The sequence below is a fragment of the Idiotropiscis lumnitzeri genome, chromosome 1 (genome assembly GCF_059441095.1).
Source record: "Idiotropiscis lumnitzeri isolate Australia: NSW breed Sydney's pygmy pipehorse chromosome 1, RoL_Ilum_1.0, whole genome shotgun sequence".
NCBI classification, from domain to species: domain Eukaryota; kingdom Metazoa; phylum Chordata; class Actinopteri; order Syngnathiformes; family Syngnathidae; genus Idiotropiscis; species Idiotropiscis lumnitzeri.
Window position 1 is genome coordinate 8,626,902 of NC_142391.1, and position 20,033 is coordinate 8,646,934.

A 20,033-nucleotide genomic window follows, 5' to 3' on the forward strand; every position below is an offset into this window, starting at 1 on the left:
ATAAATGTTTTAAGTGAGGCTTGAAAATTTTATGAAATCGGAAAATAAACCACCAAATAACCACTTGAGTCACATACGTAATTCTAATGATGTTCAGACATGAAGATGTGTATTTCTGAATGTAATATTGTGTCGTTGCATCAAAAAAAAAAAAATAAATACATTTTTATTTGAACACTTTAATTCTTCTTTCTGGAAATGATTTCATTGCACAAACTAAAATGTAGACTTCCTGAAGCATTTCTACTTTTTTTTTATGGGGATTTTCTTCCTGAAAACAATAATTAATGTTATTACTTGGATCTTTTTTTTTTTTTTTTTTTTAAATACAGTTTGATAAAAGCGCATTAAGGGAGTGGTTATGATGGTTCTTCAATTCGGCCTTCTCCCTGGTGGTGGTTCTGTACTGTTTTTGGATCCTCCTGAGAGAAAAAAAAAAGTCTATTTGATTTTAAGACCTGATATGATATACTTGTGTGTTTTTCAAACTTTTTACACTAAGTACTACCAAAATAAAATCTTCACTAACATTAAAACATACAATTTTATTCCTAAAAATTATGAATATAATATTGCAAGTCATTGTAACGTTATTCTCTAATTAAAATAAAAAATTGTAAACAACACCTTCGTAAATGTTTAAAAACAATCAGTTCCTAAAAATTCAATCCAAATGTATTGAACTTAAAAGTTGAATACAACAGACGTTTTTCCTCAAGCAGCGATTCCCTCGCGTACCACCAGAGGCAGCCTAGTGCAGTTAGACTTGCCTTTTCCTCTTGATGGTCCAAAGCATTTCCCTGAATTTCTCTGTGAGAATTGGAAGTGTCCAAAGTCATCCTGTTGAGCTCAGGCTCCTTGAAAAAGAGACAATCAGTTTCATCCCACAATGCAAGAAGTTAGCTCCCAAAAAGTGCGCGTACCAGATTTTCACTATTAAACTCCTCTTCTGTGCTTTGTATTCTCGCCGTCTTATCCGCTTCATCTTGCTCAGATTGGTGCAGCTATAAAAATGCAAAAATATTCCATTTTTTCGGAGCACTTTAACCGCAACAACAGAACTTTTTTAATGGGATGCTTGTGTTTATATCGTGTGTACCTTCATTGTTCCATTCATAGCGTCATATGTGATGTTCAGCTCCTCATCCTCCACTATTTCTGCCACTCTCTTGCGGATAAGACAAATTTACGGTAAATAAAAAATACACTGACTGTACAATTTACTAGGCACATAATCTAATGAAGGCGGCTCGGTGGACGTCTGCTTAGCACGAAGGCCTCACAGTGCAGAGATCGCAGGATCGATCAGCTCTGACCTTCCTCTGTAACGTTTGCATGTTCTCCCCGTGCCTGTGTGGGTTTTGTCCGGGCACTCCCACATTCCAAAAACATGCATGGTAGCATGATTGGACACCCTGGTGTGAGTGTGAGCGTGGATGGTTGTTCGTCTATGTTTGCGCTGCGATTGGCTGGCAACCAGTTCAGGGTGTCCCCCCGCCTACTGCCAAAGATAGCTGGGATAAGCTCCAGCATCCCCCGCGACCCTCGTGAGGAGAAGCGGTTCAGATAATGGATGGATAATCTAATGAGTGCCAATATATGACCTGTGTCAAAAATTCTGCCCCGACAAAAATAATCCTCAATTTTCAAGTAGAATATGTGGTAAACCTGATCAACCGGAAGTTCTGTCGCTGTATTCTCGTCCTCCTGCACCTCCTCAGCTCCTCTGACCTCCTCCCTCCTGCGTGCTCCCGGCTTAAAGAAGCCGCGGTAGACTTAAGCATAATAACACAGGCGATATTTTAGATTCAGCTGAGAAGAGATGGCGAGAATGTATTATGTTGTGTCCTGACCGGGTCCGTTGCTGTGGGGAGGTCTCGGCGTTCCTCTGGCTTTAGGGATTCTGACGGGTTTGGCGAAGAGTACAGATGTGTCGTTCGCTCTCAAGTCTGTCGTCAGTTCTGTCTGCTGCGGGGGAGAAGCTTCATAACCCGTCGATTTCACCCGTCGCTCGTCTGACTGGTGGAAACAGTGTGTTGGATTTTGAGGGATGTCGTGTTTATACTACAGCGTATAAAAAGTTCGGTGAATGATTAACAATGTTATATCCGGTGTAAATGTAAGACAGAAGTTGATTAAGAAAAATAAATAAATAAATAAACACAAAATGCCAACAGTTATAACAGTGGCGCTAGTGGGATGGTCTGGGGTTACTCTGCTTCATCAGAACCTGGACGACTTGCAACAGTGGATTCAGAATATCCGGCATCTCTACTATATTTATACATAGTGTATAGTTTTACCTCTGGAGAGTTGAGCAGAGCAGAGTCACTACATTGGTCTTCCGGACCGCTTCCTTCCTTCCTGTTCTACAACCAAAAAATATTTTAAAAAATATGCACAGAAATGCAGACTATTTTTCTGGTTTAACCCCAGCCAGTGGATCAAGAAATGTAATGACAACAATGATTGCGTTAGACTTCAATCTAAATAAACAGAGGCGTTACCCTGGTAAATGTATAAATTCTAATGATTAAATGTGAACGAAGGTAACTATAGTAAAAATGTCATGTACTGAAATAATTTCCGTGATTCAAATTTGGAATGTTCAGGTTTTTTTTAATTATATTTCTAAATTGATGTTTACAACACACAGGGTAAATAAATATTCAAATGTATATTGCAGGTTATAATAGATTTCTTGGAAGAAATATAATATTTATTACTTTGTACACATCTATACAGCATTTTACGAAAGTGAGTACCCTTGTCGTATTTCTTTTTAAAAAAATTTTTTTTATTGGTATATCCAATATTATATTGCCTATATTGGATTTTCATGGCCCAACAATATAAAAATGACACTTTGCTACAGTATAGTTTATACAGCGTCGGCTTTTATAAGAGTGTGAATTTAGAACTTCCAGTGACCATGCGGAATGGCAGCTTGAGAGTGATAAAAACAAATAAAAACAACAAAAATGCCTTAATCTTGTAAAACTAACAAGTCATATGACACTGGGAAGGACATTTTCATTTCGGGGTCCACTCACCTTTGTTGCCTGCAGTTTTGTAATTAACGGTTGTGTTGTTATTTTGGGAGGATTGAAAATCTATACTTTTCCACAAACAGTACACTGACTACTTTATGCGAAGCCCTGGATGTCCAGCAGGGTTCGCGCTCTCCTCAAGGCCCGTGACGCTGCCTTCAGGTCAGGCGACAAAGCCCAGTACAGGGTGGCTCGTGCTGACCTGAGCAGAGGCATCAAGCTAGCCAAGGCAATCTACAAGGGGAGGCTGGAGGCCCACCTTGCCAGCAACAGACCACGGGAGGTGTGGCAGGGTCTACGGAGCATCACCAACTTCCGTGGCAGCAGCATGACCTCTGTAGACCCGAGTGCATCGCTGGTAGAGGAGCTTAACTGCTTCTTCGCTCGCTTTGACTCGCCCCAACCGTCACACCCCCGCACTTCAAGCTCCATCTCCCCCCACTCATCGTAGAGGAACACGATGTGAGGCGCGCGCTCCTGGCGGTCAACCCCAGGAAAGCTACTGGACCCGACGGAATACCAGGCAAGGTCCTCAGAGCATGTGCCCACCAACTGTCACATGTTTTCTGCAGGATCTTCAACCGCTCCCTGGCTCAAGCAGTCATCCCCTCCTGCTTGAAAACTTCCACCATTATTCCTGTCCCCAAAAAGTCACCCGCCGTCCACCTGAATGACTACCGTCCTGTTGCTCTCACACCAGTCATTATGAAGTGCTTCGAGAGGCTGGTTCTCCAGCACATCAGGGACTGCCTTCCTCCCACTCTGGACCCCTACCAGTTTGCATACCGGCACATCAGGGACTGCCTTCCTCCCACTCTGGACCCCTACCAGTTTGCATACCGGGCTAACAGATCCACTGAGGACGCCATCGACACTGCTCTGCATGTTGTACTGGGCCACCTGGAACAACAGCGGAGCTATGCAAGGATGCTCTTTGTGGACTACAGCTCGGCATTCAACACGATCATCCCAGACATCCTCGTCGCCAAACTGGACACTCTCGGCCTCCCTGCCCTCACACGCATCTGGATTAAGGACTTTCTGACCAACAGACCCCAGACTGTGTTGCTCGGCCCCTACATGTCCTCCACCCTCATGCTGAGCACCGGTTCCGCCCAAGGATGCGTGCTGAGCCCTCTCCTGTACGCCCTCTACACCTACGACTGCAGCCCGGCCCACGGCAACAACACCATCGTCAAGTTTGCTGACGACACGACAGTGGTCGGTCTGATCTCGGAAGGTGACGAGACAGCCTACAGAGAGGAGGTAAAGAGACTGACAACTTGGTGCAAGGACAACAGACTGCACCTTAACACTGCAAAAACAAAGGAGATTGTCGTCGACTTCAGGAGGAACAATACGCTGCCGCCCCCCCTCTGCATCGAAGGCGTGTGTGTGGAGAGGGTCCACACGTTCAAGTTCCTGGGAGTACAGATCTCCGATGACCTTTCTTGGAGTCACAACACCACAGCAGTGGTAAAGAAGGTCCGCCAACGTCTGCACTTCCTGAGAGTCCTCAGGAAATTCAACCTGGACAGGAAGCTGCTGCTGGCCTTCTACCACTCGTCCATTGAGAGCCTGCTGACGTACTGTGTCTCCACCTGGTACAGCGGCTGCACTGAGGCGGACAGAGTGAGGCTCCAGAGGACAGTCAAAACAGCGCAAAGGATTATTGGCTGCCCTCTCCCCTCACTGTCGGACATCTACACCGCCCGGTGCCTCAGAAGGGCTCTCAACATCGTCAATGACAATACCCACCCGAACTCACACCTGTTCGACCTGTTGCCCTCTGGCAGGCGCTACAGATGCATCAAATCAAGGACCAATAGACTGAGAAACAGTTTCTTTCCGAGAGCCATCTCCATACTGAACTCTCACACACACACGAGACCACCCTAACCTTGCAAAACAGCATTGTGATGTGTTTCTATATGCCCTATTCAGTCTTATTTATTTATCTAATTTATATATTTGTCTGTATTATTGTTGTATTGTACTGGAGAGGGGAGCCCTCTAATCTCGTTGCACACTTGAGTACAATGACAATAAAGGGATTTCTATTCTATTTCTATTCTATTCTATATTGTAGCAAAGTGTCATTTCGTCAGTATTGTTCCACAAAAAGAAATGAGCAAATGTTTACAATAATGTGAGGAGTTTTCTTACTTTTGTGAGCTACTGCAATTTATTGAATATGAATACGTCATAAATTTGCATTCTTTTATGACCTATAAGTCAGTATTGTGCGCTATATGATTTTCACTGCATTTCCACCGCAACGAAAACCCGCTCATGTTTGAATATTTTTGGGAAAACTAGAGACGTCTGCTGTTTGCGTTATCGTCAGCACATCAAATTGATATTTACCACGTTTCTCCTCAGTGCCCGTCTCCTTCCTGGATCGTATCTATAGAGGCAAACGCAATGTCAAGTGAACAAAACAACACAAATGTCATTAAATTCAGTGAATATTCAAAATATATATTTAAATATCATATAGTATAATAATGAATATAATATTTAAAAAGAAAACAATGGTCAACATCAATGCCGATTTCCTGACATGTTGCAGACCAAACCAATAATTCAATCATGATTACTTTATGTTAGTGTATTTTCTGCACTGTCAATTTGAAATAATGTGTTATAAAGGGATGTATATTAAAGTTTTTTTTTTTTTAATTTATCCAATTCATAGAATAATCGACGAAATAATTGACAGATTAATCGTAATAATCGATTACTGCTCAATTTAGCTCACTTACCAAAAAACAGCAGTTTGGCAAATATTGAATAATTAATTAAAAAAAAAGGGCAAGTTTACTGTCAAACTAAAAATAAAACAAAGAGAACTATACTTTGTGTTTAAAACAACCACCCAACTTTGCCTTATTAAAGTTCGCTTAATTTAATGTGAACAAACAATGCCAACCGCCTTTGACATGCTAATGGTTACCACCAAGTTGCGGTTTTAGAGGCAACATGTATTTGAAAATTGGCGGAGCAACACATCTAGACAGTTAATGTGTCAATACTCAAGGATCCAATATATTGTTTCATAAAAATGACATAAGAGCGCAGTACCTCTCTGTGGCTTTCGAGACCAGCAACTCCACGTATGGAAGCTTCTTGAACTTCTCGGTTCCCACGGCAACGTAGCAGCGTCCGGTCTCCAGCTCCCCCGCCGAGGTCACCGTGACCCCCTCCACAGAACACAACCTGACAGTCGCGCGTAATGCTCAATCGGTCCAGTCAATGCTCTTATGTCTGCGTGTTTTTAAAAATTTTTTTTTTATAACTGACCTCCGCACGGCGCCGGTCCGTAAGCTGACCTTCTCGGTTATAAGGCTGAGGATCTGCTCCAGGTCACGCTGCATGCTACGAGGAATGATGAATCGGAAGGGTGGACAGAGGAGGTCCCCGTTGCGGAAAACGCTGAAATATAACATGAAGGCGTTACGCAAATCGGTTGAGTGAACGTGTGCGATCGGATGAGTTTTGTCTTACTGTATAATACACGGCACTGGAACAAACTTCCTCCATTTGGCGGATACATTCGGCCTCGGGATTATTTTTGCCTGCGGGAGACATCCCACGAATGAGCCGTCAAGCATAAGTTTGATGCACAATTTTACGTGTCTGGAGTAAAAACTGGGCAGCATGGTAGTCTAGTACAGTTTTTCTCAATTTTTGTTTTTTTGTTTTTTTTTGCAGTTAGCTCAGAATTTTTTTTTGCAATTATCTCGGAATTTTATATTTTTTTTGCGACAAGGCAATCGTCTGGCCTTGTGAATACAGACCTGCGTATTCTGTATGAAGGCAGCTAGCTCACCTCAACTCACTTACGCAGAGATTTGTCGGGAAAGAAATTTAATACCGATCACAGTTCAATTTTGTCATCAGTCTAAACATAAAACAAAGAGAATTACACATGTTTCAAACAACTAGGCCTTAGAAATGCATCCGCTAGCTTAATGCTAACACATGATGGGAAATACCATAGACATGCTAACAATTAGCATTGATAGTTGTCATATGACATGAGATGCATTTTGAGCTGGGCGCCCATAGCGACATAAACGGTGACGCAACACATGTAGACCGACTTTTTCACAATACTCACTGGGATATATTCTTTATCCTCTGTGAAAAACGACTAATCGGTAGGCAAGCCAGGCACAACAGAAGAAACGTGACTGTAAACGAAAACTTTTTTTTTTTTTTTTTTTTTGCCGCTATCTTTATCTCTCATCATCCATATTACATAAGAACACATGATTAGCTATAAAGCAGATAAAAGCATGCTAAGCACTCATTGAATAACGTGAATGAGGTCAAATTGAGGCTAAAGACGTATGTGACATTTACTGTGCCCGTGATGGAAACAAAGCGGCTGTTTGGACTTGCCCCGACATGCACTGATTAACTCGCTAGGCCATACTGTGAAGCTTAACTTTCACATGATGCCACTCTTGCCGCAGTGCTCCACAGCAACCACAGCAGGTATGCGAGCGCTCCGCAATGCACATAGCGGACGTGGCAGCGCACGGGGCACATGTCCAAGGAACACACAATTACTCTCTTTTAATTCCGTTTGAAGAAGAAGTAGCGTTGTTGGATTGAGAACAAAGCGGCAGATGCGCAGAATACAAAGTGAGCACTTGAGCAGCTGTGTTCGACGTGGTTGTTACCTCCTCAGATTTTTTATTTTTTACTGAAATTTTGGAGTTGGGAAATATTTTTGAGGGGAAAAAATATTTCACACATATACAAGGTTGAGCCCCTTTTCCACAAATGTGATTTTCCTCAAATATATAAAGGCTATTGTCTATTTTTATCCCGGTTGACTTGGTAGGAGGTCCACTGGTGCATTCCTGTGGTTAGACTTACTTGGATAAATAAGTAATCGAGTGAGCAGTTAATAAGGTAGAAAGATGAGCCGTGCTACCTGAGTGTCTTCACGTGCTGCCGGCTGCTTTTTCACACCTGTGTTGATGTAGCTACATCACGAGAGGACACACACAAAAACTCTTCAATACAAATGAGCAGTAAAAAAAAAAAACATCGCTGCTGGCAAAGTACTTTTGCTGTTTTATTAAGTGAAAAGGGAAAAAAAAAAGTTACTTGTCAAGGTTGGCATTGTGGGCGACTTGCTATGAAAATTAGCTTTGCTAACATTGTCAAGTGACTAACAATATTTTTCAGAATTGAAACACCATCATAGTAAAGTCAAAAATGTTCTTAACAGTAATATGTTCAATGATCCACCATTAGTCTAAACATGATATTCTGATTATGTTGATGGAATAATAATTTCACTGAAAAATCCACCATCTTTTATCCATCTCAGGGTGCGGCCATTTTGTCCTGTCCCGTGACTTGCTGTCCAATGAAAATGACATGACACTGTCACATGACCAAACCTAGAAAACAGGTGAGCCATGGCGGTCATTATCTGAGCCCTTCGGCATTGTGATGTGATTTTCCATCGACAGCGAGTGACACAGGACAAAATGGCCGCCTCCTGAGGTGGATAAAACCGAGTTGTTTTTTTTTTGCGTAATTCATGTTCTATAAACTTAATATTAATCGGAACACTGTGATCAGACTAGTGGGGACTCGCTGCTACTTACTCCAATTTCTTGAACTTCTCAAAACCGGCGGCAACATACTGGGCCCCCGTCCGCAAGTCCTGGAGGTCGGCGACCTTGTGGCCCTGCCTGGGAGTGTACAAGGTTCTGACGGCCAACGGGGCGGCGATATTGTGGGTCACCTCGTTGAGGAAGGCCTCCATGGTGGACACTTGGCGCTGGTTGATCACGAACCGGCGGCCGCTGAAGAAGGGGTCACCGTTCCTGTATACCACCACGCTCTTCACCGGGGGTAGCGCCGTTGTGGCAGCCATCTTGGTGCCCTCGACTACTACTGCTGCTACACAAACACACGCACACGCACGATTTAATGATGTGAATGCTGATGAACACATTCATGCTACACCAAAAAAAAAGTTCCATATTCCTCCACCAATTCACACCATTCTGATTTCAAATGTTCATTATTCATCATTCATTTATACATTTATATTAAATCAGGAAATTGCTTTTCACGTTCCAGAAATTTCCACTTTTCTCACAATTCCACATTTTCCACATGGGGGAAAAAAACTGTGAATGAGACATTCAACAAAATGTACCCCATCTTTCGCATTCAAAACTCAACTTTTCATCTTATTCATAACATTGTGGGGTTTTTTTCACATTTTTTTCCCTCATTCCCCAAATTCCACATTTTCATAATAACAGTTACAAATTGAAGAGAATTTTTACATGTTTAATTTTTTTTCCTATTCCCCAATTTGGAAAATAAAAAGACATTTCAAATAAAGTATTTAATACCTCCTTTCATAAATTATTGAATGACTCTCATCCCATTCCAAATTTCAATATTACTTCCCCAGCATCTTTGTTCTTTTTTTTTTTTGAGCAATCACATCCAATTTCAACAGCAATTTCATTGTGTAGCTCTCCACACAAAATCTTCATAAGTGTTATTTCGCCAAGTTCCACCGTTCTCCTCCTGCTTTTCTACACTAATTCAAACGATTTCAATTCCAAAATATTCACCGTCACCTTTCAGCATTCTCTTGTTCCCTATCCAAAATCTGATTCTGTTAGACATTTCTCAATTGATTCTTAACATTCCAATTTCGAAATATCCACCTCAGTCTAGATTGTTTGACATTGCTTTCCCATAATGCCACATTTTCCACACTCCAAAAAAAAACTATTAAAAAAACTTCAGACTCTTTCCAATTCCAAATTCAAAGCTTTCAGCAAGCCCTTTTCCCCCACATTTCCCAAATGCCACAATTTTTACAATGAAATTCCAAAATTCAAGTCATTCAATTTGTCTACCACGACCTTCCACATTTCTTGACCCATTCAAAGCGACTTCAATTTTTTTTCCCTCATACAAACTATTCATCACATTACCCAAAATTCATTCCCATCGCTTTTCAATTCAGCATCCGCTCTTCAACATTCACACACAATCTACAGAAATGGCAATCTCTCGTCAAATCTATACATTTGGGAACACACGCTGCAGATACACACCATAAACTGAAGATAGAGCTGAATCCCCCTCTGTGTGGTAGTGCTAGTGGCGGTACGTTCACCACGTTCTTCTTCTCCCACTAACACACAAGCACACACACAACAACCAACAGCCTTGTGTATTTCCTGGTTGCTATGACAGCGCGGCCAGCAGTGAGTAGCTTCGTGGGACAAACCACTGGCAGCAACCACAACAAAAGGGACAGAGTGGTTGGTGGGTGGGGGCCGGGACGTGGATGGGATGGTTTCCACGTGTAGGAGGATGATGCATGTTGAAAAAAAATATTGTACTGAAATGGTGTCAAAACACTTAAACCTTACTGCACATATAATAACCCTAATGAGGACTTGCCTCATAAAAATTCAATCAAATTTTTTTTTTCATCAAAATGATACGGTCCACAAATGGTTCATATCCTACCTCACAGATGGGACTTTCATGAAAAGTTTAAATAGCTGCTTCTTTAAGGGCTATAAAATGCCATGTGGTGTGCCCCAGGGATGGATTTTAGGCCCACTGCTTTTTAACCTGCTTCCTCTTGTCATCAGAAAACATGGAGTCAACTTTTACGGTTGCGCTGATGAGACACTATTGTGCATCTCCGTGTTTCCTGAAGACACATGACCAATGGATGCACTTTTTAAGTGCATCTTAGATGTCAAATCCTGGATGGCAGAAAACTTTGTCCAGCTTGACCAGAAGTTTTAGTCATTGGTCACAAGGCACAGTGAGAGAAACTCTTGAGCTGGCTTTTATTCCACACATTGGAGGAGGTGGGGTGAGTATCATGTGTGATCATGTTAATCTTGTGGGCGGGGTCTGTAGATTTGGCAGAGGGTGGAATGATCTGAATCTGTAAAGCACTTTGAGTTATAAACTGTATGAAAAGTGCTCTATAAATATTGTCTTGGTTTGATTGACAAAATGGAAAATATGCATTTTTAAAAATGTGTCCAAAAATATATATATGTATTTTTATATTTATTTATGATAGGAAAGGAAAAATACATGATTTAAAGCTTAACTATTCTGAAAATTGTGTACAATGAATTTCAAATGCAATACTTTTTAATTTCAGCCTGAAGTTGCGTGGATCTAGACACTAGTCATTTGCATTAATACCAGAGAGCAAAAAAAAAAAAAGAAGATAATTAACAAAAGGTGTGAAATGAATTGTGAACACGTTATGCGGTGCAATTTAATCACTTTCGGCCTAACAGGAAATTGAAGCGTGTTATTGATACACGGGGCGTGCCACAGATCGTGTTATATCAAAATAAAACAAAAGTACGTGACAACAACAGTAATAGACAAAAGGAAGCAACGTATTAGGAAAATATAGATTTATTCTTATCATATATTAACAAATGCAAGACAAAATGTACAATAAAGCCATTTAGTTTAAGAAATATGTAAAGGCAGTTCATTGACAGTGTATTGATATGCACAGCAAGGTCCGCTTCAGTGCATGCTCAGTTTGTTCTTCAGAGACAAGTACTGCAGAGGAGATAGAAAGACAGGAACACAATTCAAAGCATCTGAAAATGAGTGGTTGAATCAATTCACTTTTTGAAATGCCACCGTCACGACCGACATTAATTAATATACAACATAGTATGCTTAAGTGATCATCAAAAACGAGACAAGTTTTATTTTCTAATGCATTCATTAGGCTAGCTTTATTTTATCATTAGGCTGGCTTTATTTTAAAGTGGCAAACAACTTCTTTATAAGTCATCAATGGGTGTGTCATTTTTTTTTAATCATGGTTATTTTAGTCAGCCGTTAACTTTTTTTTTTTCCACTAGTACATTTTTACATTTGGAGATGTTAAAAAATGTCCTAAGTGTTAAATTGGGATCTGTTTAGTCAAAATATGTCATTGTGTCGTTTGAGTGGCAACAGGTGGACAACCGTTTGATTGTATCTGCTGCCACCTAGTGGAAGAGCATTTTATTGTCCTCTTTGCCACTACAAGTCCCCAGCAGCAAAGATGCATTGTTTGTAGTTTATAAAATAAGAATTTTCACACCAATTACAAAGTTGAAATTTGCCACTGGCACCAATGACTTATGTATATTAGTAGGAAATTTCATTTTGAAATGAATAAATATCTACTGGCCACCATCGTCCGCGGATTACGTGTGTTTCCCTGTACAGCAAGTACAACCTGACCTTGGTGTGAAAATAAGGCCGCTGTCATTAAATAAATAACGCTGCTGACTTACTGAGGCACTATAAATGTCACTGTTGTAAATCTTGAGCGTCGGCCTCGTGGTGGAGTGCCAGCGCTGATTAAATGAAGGGAAATACTACATCAGCGGCTCACCTTTTTCCTGCTGTCTATGGCCTGCTGCAGCCACAGCAGCTCCATGGTCAGGGCGTCTCTACGGCATCGCAGGGCCTCAGGAGTAGCGGGAATCTCCTGGGCCGAGTGGGTCCGCGGCCGACCTGGAGGAGAATAAATTATTTATGCTATTATTTATATATATTTGAAAGTTTTGTCCACGCTTCATCATCAACATATTCCATACAATAATATTTGCATTACTTCCACATCAGTACAGAATGTGAGTACTTTCTTTTACTTTCTGCAAATGACAAAGGGATTACCTTTAAGAGGGATACTTTCCATGCTACTCCAGATAGAGGTGGAGTCCAATGTGCTCTCCAGAACCTCATCAGAGCTCAGGTTCTGACCTGCCTCAAGAACTTGGCTACTTCGCAAACATCCTCTTGTTTGTTGTTTAACTGCCAAGCTGTCTTTTTGTGCTTTTGTCGTCTGTAGACAGTGATTTCCTCCTCCAACTTCAGACAATGGAGCTGCATCTCCTGCTGCGGGGTTCTGTGAGCAGGCGCCGGCATCTGATACTGGCTCTTTCCTGGGTAGGGGGTCATCCTGGTAAAAAAAAAAGAAAAAAAAAAGGCATGAGAAAGGTGCAAGACGGTGGATAAATCAGTTTTTATTACAGGTAGAGAGACTTGCCGTGTCTGTGAAATGGGGGGTGGGGATGATGGCATCTCTCCACTCCAAGTGGGCCAGAGTGCCATCTATCTCTTTCACGACCTCCTCAAAGTCCAGCCGTGCACGACACAGCTCCGCCCTCACCAAACGGCCGCGTGCACGTGCCTGTGGAGAACACATTCAACAGGTAATCATCTACACGTACAGTGGTGCCTTGAGATATGAGTTTAATTTGTTTATTTCATTTGAATCTCAAATCATCTTTCCCTCTTAAAATGAACGTAGTAAATTGTTCCACCCTGCCCAAAAAAGAACCAAAATTGTAATGTTTTCTTTAATTAGAAAAAACACATTCTACAATATTGTACTTTATAAAAAAAAATAAAGTAATAACATAATTAAATATAATTATATCGACTTAATGTCCTGCCTGAAGACAACTGGTATAGGCTTCAGCAGGCCCACGACCCTCGTGAGGATAAGGGGTTTGGATAATGGATGGAAAAGCATTCAATTAAGGTCAAACTTCGTAGCAATTGAATGACCATTGTGCTTCTACCTAATTTGGCCACCCGTGGTCAGTATTAATGACTGCAAACCCATATGAATGTATGATCACCATGCGTTATCACATACACACAACCAATTGATGGAAAGGCAGTTTTGAAATCGAAAGCTAAGGTAATGTCTCATATCTGTTAAAAGTGAAGAAAATGTGATGTAAAAACAGGAAGTTGACGCACATTGATTTGAGCTTCGCGGGCCACATAACATGAGGTCGCGGCCAGATCTGGCCCCCGGGCCTTGAGTATAACACCTGTGGTGTAAAGCTATGTGCTCGTTTTAAAACACAAAGTGCGCAATTCTCCTATTGTCATGTTTAGTTTGACAATAAACTTGAAGTTGGATATTTATTAAGCATCTCAATGCCTCTTTTATGAAGAAATGTTCATTATTTTCCAAAGTTGTCCGTATGAAAGCTTGCATCGTGAAAAACTCACGAGTTGGGTCAATCGTATGTCAAAGCACCACTGTTCCTTGGTTTTAAACCATCAACTACCACTCAAGGGTACAGTTGATTTTTAAAATGGAAATATTGTCAAATGGTTGATGGTAAAAGCGAGTTATTGTTGTTGTTTTAGCAAAACAGGCCAGTGGCTAGGAGCCACTAAAATGGACTCGAACTACACACACGAGCCCAATGCTAACAGCAGCTAGCATCGTTTTCGGTTTGCCACAGCCGCTCTGCATAACCTTAACCAAAACTAGTGCCACAATGGCTGCGGCCATAAAGAAGCTTTGCCGCTTCAAAATGTGCGAGCAGATAGACTAGCAACGAGGTTATTACCTGAAAAAGAGCCAGTGTGTTCTCCCAGTCACGCTTGAGCATCACTATGGTAACGGGACACGCTAGACAGAGAGAAGCGGGAGTTTTGCGTTTACTTCCGGTGTCAAGTTCGAAAAATAAAAGTAATGTTAAAACTGTAACCTCGTGCTGACTCCACATCGAGGTTACATTTGTTTAATCTTTTCTCAAATAAAAATATCAAACCTTAAAAACCGATCAAATGTATAAATGATAAAAATAGACGTAGGGTGGGGCGTATGCGCTACTATATTTTGAAAGACGTGAACCGGAAAGTAGCCATTGTTTGCATCTTTAGTTAGCTATGGCTACCTCGCTTTCCAAGGCCCCCAAAAAGTTTTATTTCGGACATAACTCGAGGAAATGAGCTCTTCTTCCAACCAGAGGACTTTATTTCAGACCTGGGGTGCGTCCGCGCCTCCAAACAACGTTGTTCGGCCTCCAAAAGAACGGAAAAAAGCCGCTGCACCGCGCAAAGCGAGCCAAAGCAGCACAGTCCAGAGACCAGCTACTCCAAATCCACTATGGCCTGAATTAGGCTCTTTAAACCCAACAGAAAGTCCAAAACCTTCTTTTAATGAAGATGATGAAGATGACGACCTCATATTGGTCGCTGTCAAGGAAGCCGAAGAGAACCTACAACATGATATTGGCAGTTTACCCCGAGAGGAGAGGCCCCTGTCTCCCACTCCATCTGTTGGGAAGACCACATATCCAGACTTTCCTGGTTTTGACAGCTCCTCCGCGACAGTGTGGATTTATCCCACTAACTACCCGATTAGGGAGTACCAGCTCAACATTTCGAGGGCCGCCTTGTTCCAGAACACACTCGTGTGTCTTCCCACAGGTTTGGGGAAGACGTTTATCGCCGCGGTTGTGATGTACAACTTCTATCGTTGGTATCCAACCGGGAAGATCGTGTTCATGGCCCCCACCAAGCCACTGGTGGCGCAGCAGATTGAGGCTTGCTACAACGTGATGGGCATCCCACAGGGGCATATGGCCGAGCTGACTGGTAAAGAAATCACTCGCCATATTTGCATTTCAATATTCATAAATTCATCTATTCAAGTTTTTTTTCTGTGGAGCCTATCCCCAGCTTTCCCCCCAAAAAACTCACCTCTTCACATTTATGTGGTATTTCTGAAACACTCCCTGCGAAGACTCCAAAAGCCCGGTATCAATAGAAATTGGTGTCATGGAAGTCTGATGAAGCAATGCCTTATATATGTCAGAGAGGAGTTATAAGTTTGACCTGGGCTATTACCGGAAGTTACAGAGTATCTTCACAGCATGTATATGTATTTCCGGTGTATTTAGATGATTGGGATTATAGTTTGTGTTAGAGGATTTGGGCAGGTGTGCGCAACTCCGGTTCTCGTGTGTGACTATCCTGTATGTTTTATAGATGTTTCTCTCCTCCAACACACGTGATACCAATGCTTTATCCTTAATCCTGATCATTGGAATCGCTTATGTTGGAGGAGGGAAACATCTAAAATATGCAGGATAGTTCGCTCTTAATCATTGGAATTACATGTGTTGGAGGCGGGGAACATCTAAGAAATGCAGGATAGTGGAACTCGAGGACCGGAGTTGTCCACACCCAGTTTGGGTTTTAACCAGGGGTTCTCAAACCTACACAGGTGAAATTTTCCCAAGAACTCAAGCAAAGTCTGAATTGAAGTTAAAAAAAAAAAAAAAACTCTAGCATGGTATAGAATTGTGTGTGTGTGTGTTTTTTTTTTTTTCAACGATTTGACCTAAATTATATATATTTTAATAGTTTATAGCTGGTTTGGGTTTAGGACCACTTGACACATTTAAGAGGTCACATGAAAAATATGTATATTTAAAATATGTTCTGTGTGTCCCCTCTAGTTTAAACATCTGATTAACATAGCATTTGTGAAATATGAATCATGAATCAAGCAGCAAAATCTGCCTGTTTTTAGCCATTTTAGTGGGCGGCCTTTTTGCCACTTGTTGTCAACTGAAATGACTTCACAGTGGCTCAAGATTCTGGTCACAGCCGATCAAGACTTTACCTGTGTTCTGTATTTGGTCATGTGACATTCACAAGCTCATCTTTTTATCGATTAAGATGGGCAATTGCGATTTTATTTTATTTTTTTAAGAGGGGTTGGGCATCGACAATACTTGCACTTTTAAGCTTTTTGAGGTGACATTTTGTCCGCATTTATTACACTTACACTTATTTCAATTCTGCGATTGATTACCGTGCCAGGGTGTACCACTTCTCTCTCTTAAAGTCTGGATGGATAACTCAAGCTCATCTGCAACCCTAATTAGCACAAGCGCTATAAAAAGTTAAGGGATGGATTTCTTTTATGATAATAGCCACCGTCTGTGTTTCCGCAGGCAGCACAGCAGCTCACCGTAGGCAGGAAGTGTGGCGGTCCAAGCGCGTGTTCTTCCTCACGCCTCAGGTGATGATGAACGACTTGTCCAGAGACACATGCCCGGCCCTGCAGGTCAAGTGTGTGGTGATTGACGAGGCCCACAAGGCGCTGGGCAACCATGCCTACTGTCAGGTAAACATGGCATTCTTGGACATCAAGCTTAATATACGTGCCTTTCACCCAAAGTTAGTTAGAAAGTATAATCAGATATTAGTCCTTCTGTTTGATTTGTTATCAGTTATGATATATAAATTAGGTTAAAAAAATATTAGGAGATAAAGTTAAGATTTAAAACCTTGATCAAGGTTTCAAACAAGGGTTACTGTTTTAAGACCGGGATTAGACTTTCAATTTAAGGTTTGGAGCCTTGCCTAAGGTTTCAAACGAGGGTTCAAGATAGCGCTAGGTTTTTAAATTCAGGTTTCAAGTAGGGCTTGGTGAGTATGGCATAAAATAATCACATGTATTTTGATTGATATTGAAATCACAATTAATAAAAAAAAAAATCACTCATTGATTTGAAAGCTTCAAACTACTCCAAACTACAATCGTAGCCTCATGCTGAATCATCCCTGCACGTTGAGCCCTTTAATCTTGAACACTCTTTATGGAGTACGCACTTGCAATGGGATAAGAAGAGCAGAAGACGAAAGTTGCAATTGAGCTCTCTCAATATAACTTGATTTTAACAAATTGGGAAGAATGTGTGCCTTTGAGTATTGTTATATTACATGCATGTATGTTTTCCTCTCGAGTTTGTGTGTGAATATCCGTTATTTGACGGAATGTCACTCCTGTAAATCAATGCAAATTTTTTGTTAGTATGACAAGGGGATTTTACATTGACGTTGGCATTAGCACTGACAATGTTTTTATGCGCTTTAATGGCGCATATCTTGTTTTTAAATATCACTATGTGATTCTCTCACATGCACACGCACACACACGCGCAAATAGGTGATTGGTGAACTGCGAATCGGTTCACAGTGGCAGTCGCAGATGAACATTTTAATTTGTCGTCTTCTCGTTCATTCAGGTGATCAGACAGCTCAGCAGTCAGACTCTGCAGTTCCGCGTGTTAGCCCTGAGCGCCACTCCAGGGGGAGACACAAAGGTGAGAGTTCGAGTCTCTTCTTTCTGCAAAACCACCTTGACACACGCGATTACAAAGTGTTACATCCGTGCAGTCGGTGCAGTCCGTGATCTCCAATCTGCTCATCTCCCACATTGAGCTGCGCTCCGAGGAAAGCGCGGACATCCAGGCTCACTCGCACCAGCGCAGCGTGGAGAAAATGGTGGTGCCGCTGGGGGCAGCGTTGGCTGCCCAGCAGGCTCGCTACCTACAGGTAGGCCCCATATTATATTTTGTGTGTGACTATACAAGAGTGTGCGTCCAGTTCAGCGTACTGAGCGCAGCCTCTATTTTGCTGTTTTGCTGCGGCTTAGTGGTCACAAGTTGCATGGTCAGTAAATGATTAACAATCATGAACTCACTCGACCGGTGGTTCTCAAAACTATTTTACCTTTATTTAGGTTTACGTGTTTAATCCAAATCTTAAATGTAAATGGATTGAATTTGGATGACTACAGAAATCTCCTAATTCATATTGTCCATATGTCCTGTTCACACAACATAATTCGCAAATGTACTTTATTTTGTTTAAAAACCTCTGTGGCCCGCAATCAAGGGGCTGGGCCGTTGGTTGGGGATCCCTGCTCTAAAAAATAATCAATTATCAAAAACAACTGTTGAATTAATTTAAAAACATGTACGGTACGTTAGGTCCTCTGAAGACTCAAAATTGTCCGTGTGTGTGTGAGAATGACTGGCAGTTTGTTTTCATGTGCCCTGTGTTCGTGAATTGTTGACCAATGTAGTGCTGCTGTTTTTCTTTCATCAGGCCAGTGAATTGACTTGCGCACACCTCTTACTGTACATGTCATTTTGATTGATTGCGTGTGACTTTGACAACATACTTTGTATTGTAGTGTAATGAAAGACCCGGTTTAAATGTGACGTCATGGGAACGTATGGCCTCATTTCGGCTGCAGGTGTAGCAGGATTCTTGCAGTTAATTATCCATGTTGATAGATTCTCTCGACTGTTGTCTTCATATGGTTATTAGGTATCAGTTTTGAGTGAGAAGCTGTTGTGCGATTTATGGTGAAGGTGCGTCTAACTTTTGTTTGCAACAGTTGATTCCATTAAAAGGGAGGGCTTTCCTTAAGGGACATTCCAGTGTGAGTAAACAGGACTTGTACTGTAAACTGGGAACTGTACTCCTACAAAATTCTGATTGTATTTGATTTGGGACTGATGAAGAGGCTTCATTTCGGATTGTATGTTGCAGTAGTGTAATCTTTTTCATAAATATTGCGGTCAGCTAGTTTTTAGTCCACATATAGGACTTGGCAAATATGATGAATATGAATTTGATCATGGTTGTTTTGAATGAAACCTCTTCTCCGTTATTTGCTGAAAATTTTATCTATTGGCAGTTTTCAGTCATATTTTTGATTCTTCCAAAGTCCAAGCGTCCTAAAATGCCATAGATGCCCATAAGTCGCGCATAATCAGATAATAAAAGTAGTAATTGGTGTCAAGGATGTATACTGGCTATGTTCACACTGCACCTCAGTCCCAATTTTATTTTCCCACGTGCGACACGTATCTGATTATTTATTTTAATCAGTGTGAACAGTACACTTTCAAACACATCTGGCTTATACATTATTAAAAAAAAAGCTCAAAATGGACATTTGCGGCGATAGTAGGAATTCCGTCACAGTTTATTTATTACATGCAGCAGTGATATGATGTCATCTTTCGTAGACGTTTCCATGAAATGAGATTATGGAGCGTTACCTCATATTACCAAAATATTTCTACCTCTTTCCGCCTCGCTACTGTGATATGAAATGATAAAATAAGCCCTACATGAGAACATATTTACTTCTATAAACACTGGGCCACCCGATTTTTTTTTTTTTTTTTTTCTCGTACACATGACTCGACGTCATGCTTGGCGTACATGCTTGTTGCATCACAAACGCATTGTTTTCACATTAGAAGTCACACTGATTTTTGTAGTGTCCACGAGTACATAAAAAGA

At 41.3% G+C, this 20,033-nt stretch overlaps 3 protein-coding genes across 5 annotated transcripts in view; 1 reads left to right on the plus strand and 2 right to left on the minus strand.

Moving 5' to 3' along the window:
- Positions 1 to 223: 223 nt before the first annotated feature.
- On the minus strand, positions 224 to 10,228 carry dcdc2b (doublecortin domain containing 2B). Of its 2 annotated transcripts, none has more exons than XM_088314803.1 (14): positions 10,166 to 10,228; positions 8,684 to 8,981; positions 7,999 to 8,050; positions 6,558 to 6,628; positions 6,354 to 6,485; positions 6,135 to 6,269; positions 5,418 to 5,457; positions 2,304 to 2,369; positions 1,854 to 2,019; positions 1,669 to 1,775; positions 1,100 to 1,168; positions 924 to 1,004; positions 771 to 857; positions 224 to 422 (listed from the first exon to the last, which is right to left on the minus strand). In XM_088314803.1, exons 2-14 carry the CDS (start codon positions 8,953 to 8,955, stop codon positions 360 to 362), a joined length of 1,341 nt encoding a protein of 446 aa, XP_088170929.1. In that variant the 5' UTR covers positions 8,956 to 8,981; positions 10,166 to 10,228; the 3' UTR covers positions 224 to 359. The 2 variants fall into 2 exon arrangements, with proteins under 2 accessions (XP_088170929.1, XP_088170938.1); XM_088314812.1 differs by having other exon boundaries at positions 8,684 to 8,978; positions 10,166 to 10,178.
- Positions 10,229 to 11,596: 1,368 nt separating this feature from the next.
- iqcc (IQ motif containing C) lies at positions 11,597 to 14,551 on the minus strand. The gene is made up of 5 exons (XM_088314852.1): positions 14,480 to 14,551; positions 13,153 to 13,296; positions 12,780 to 13,065; positions 12,496 to 12,617; positions 11,597 to 11,663 (listed from the first exon to the last, which is right to left on the minus strand). Exons 1-5 carry the CDS (start codon positions 14,519 to 14,521, stop codon positions 11,628 to 11,630), a joined length of 630 nt encoding a protein of 209 aa, XP_088170978.1. The 5' UTR covers positions 14,522 to 14,551; the 3' UTR covers positions 11,597 to 11,627.
- A 219-nt stretch (positions 14,552 to 14,770) lies between these two features.
- Positions 14,771 to 20,033, plus strand: part of fancm (FA complementation group M) — a 45,326-nt gene continuing 40,063 nt past the window's right edge. For both annotated transcript variants that reach the window (XM_088314771.1, XM_088314780.1), the window contains exons 1-4: positions 14,771 to 15,512; positions 16,880 to 17,052; positions 17,957 to 18,034; positions 18,108 to 18,266. In XM_088314771.1, coding sequence (XP_088170897.1) covers positions 14,861 to 15,512; positions 16,880 to 17,052; positions 17,957 to 18,034; positions 18,108 to 18,266 — 1,062 coding nt within the window. In that variant the 5' untranslated portion in view covers positions 14,771 to 14,860. The remainder of the gene's footprint in view (positions 15,513 to 16,879; positions 17,053 to 17,956; positions 18,035 to 18,107; positions 18,267 to 20,033) is intronic.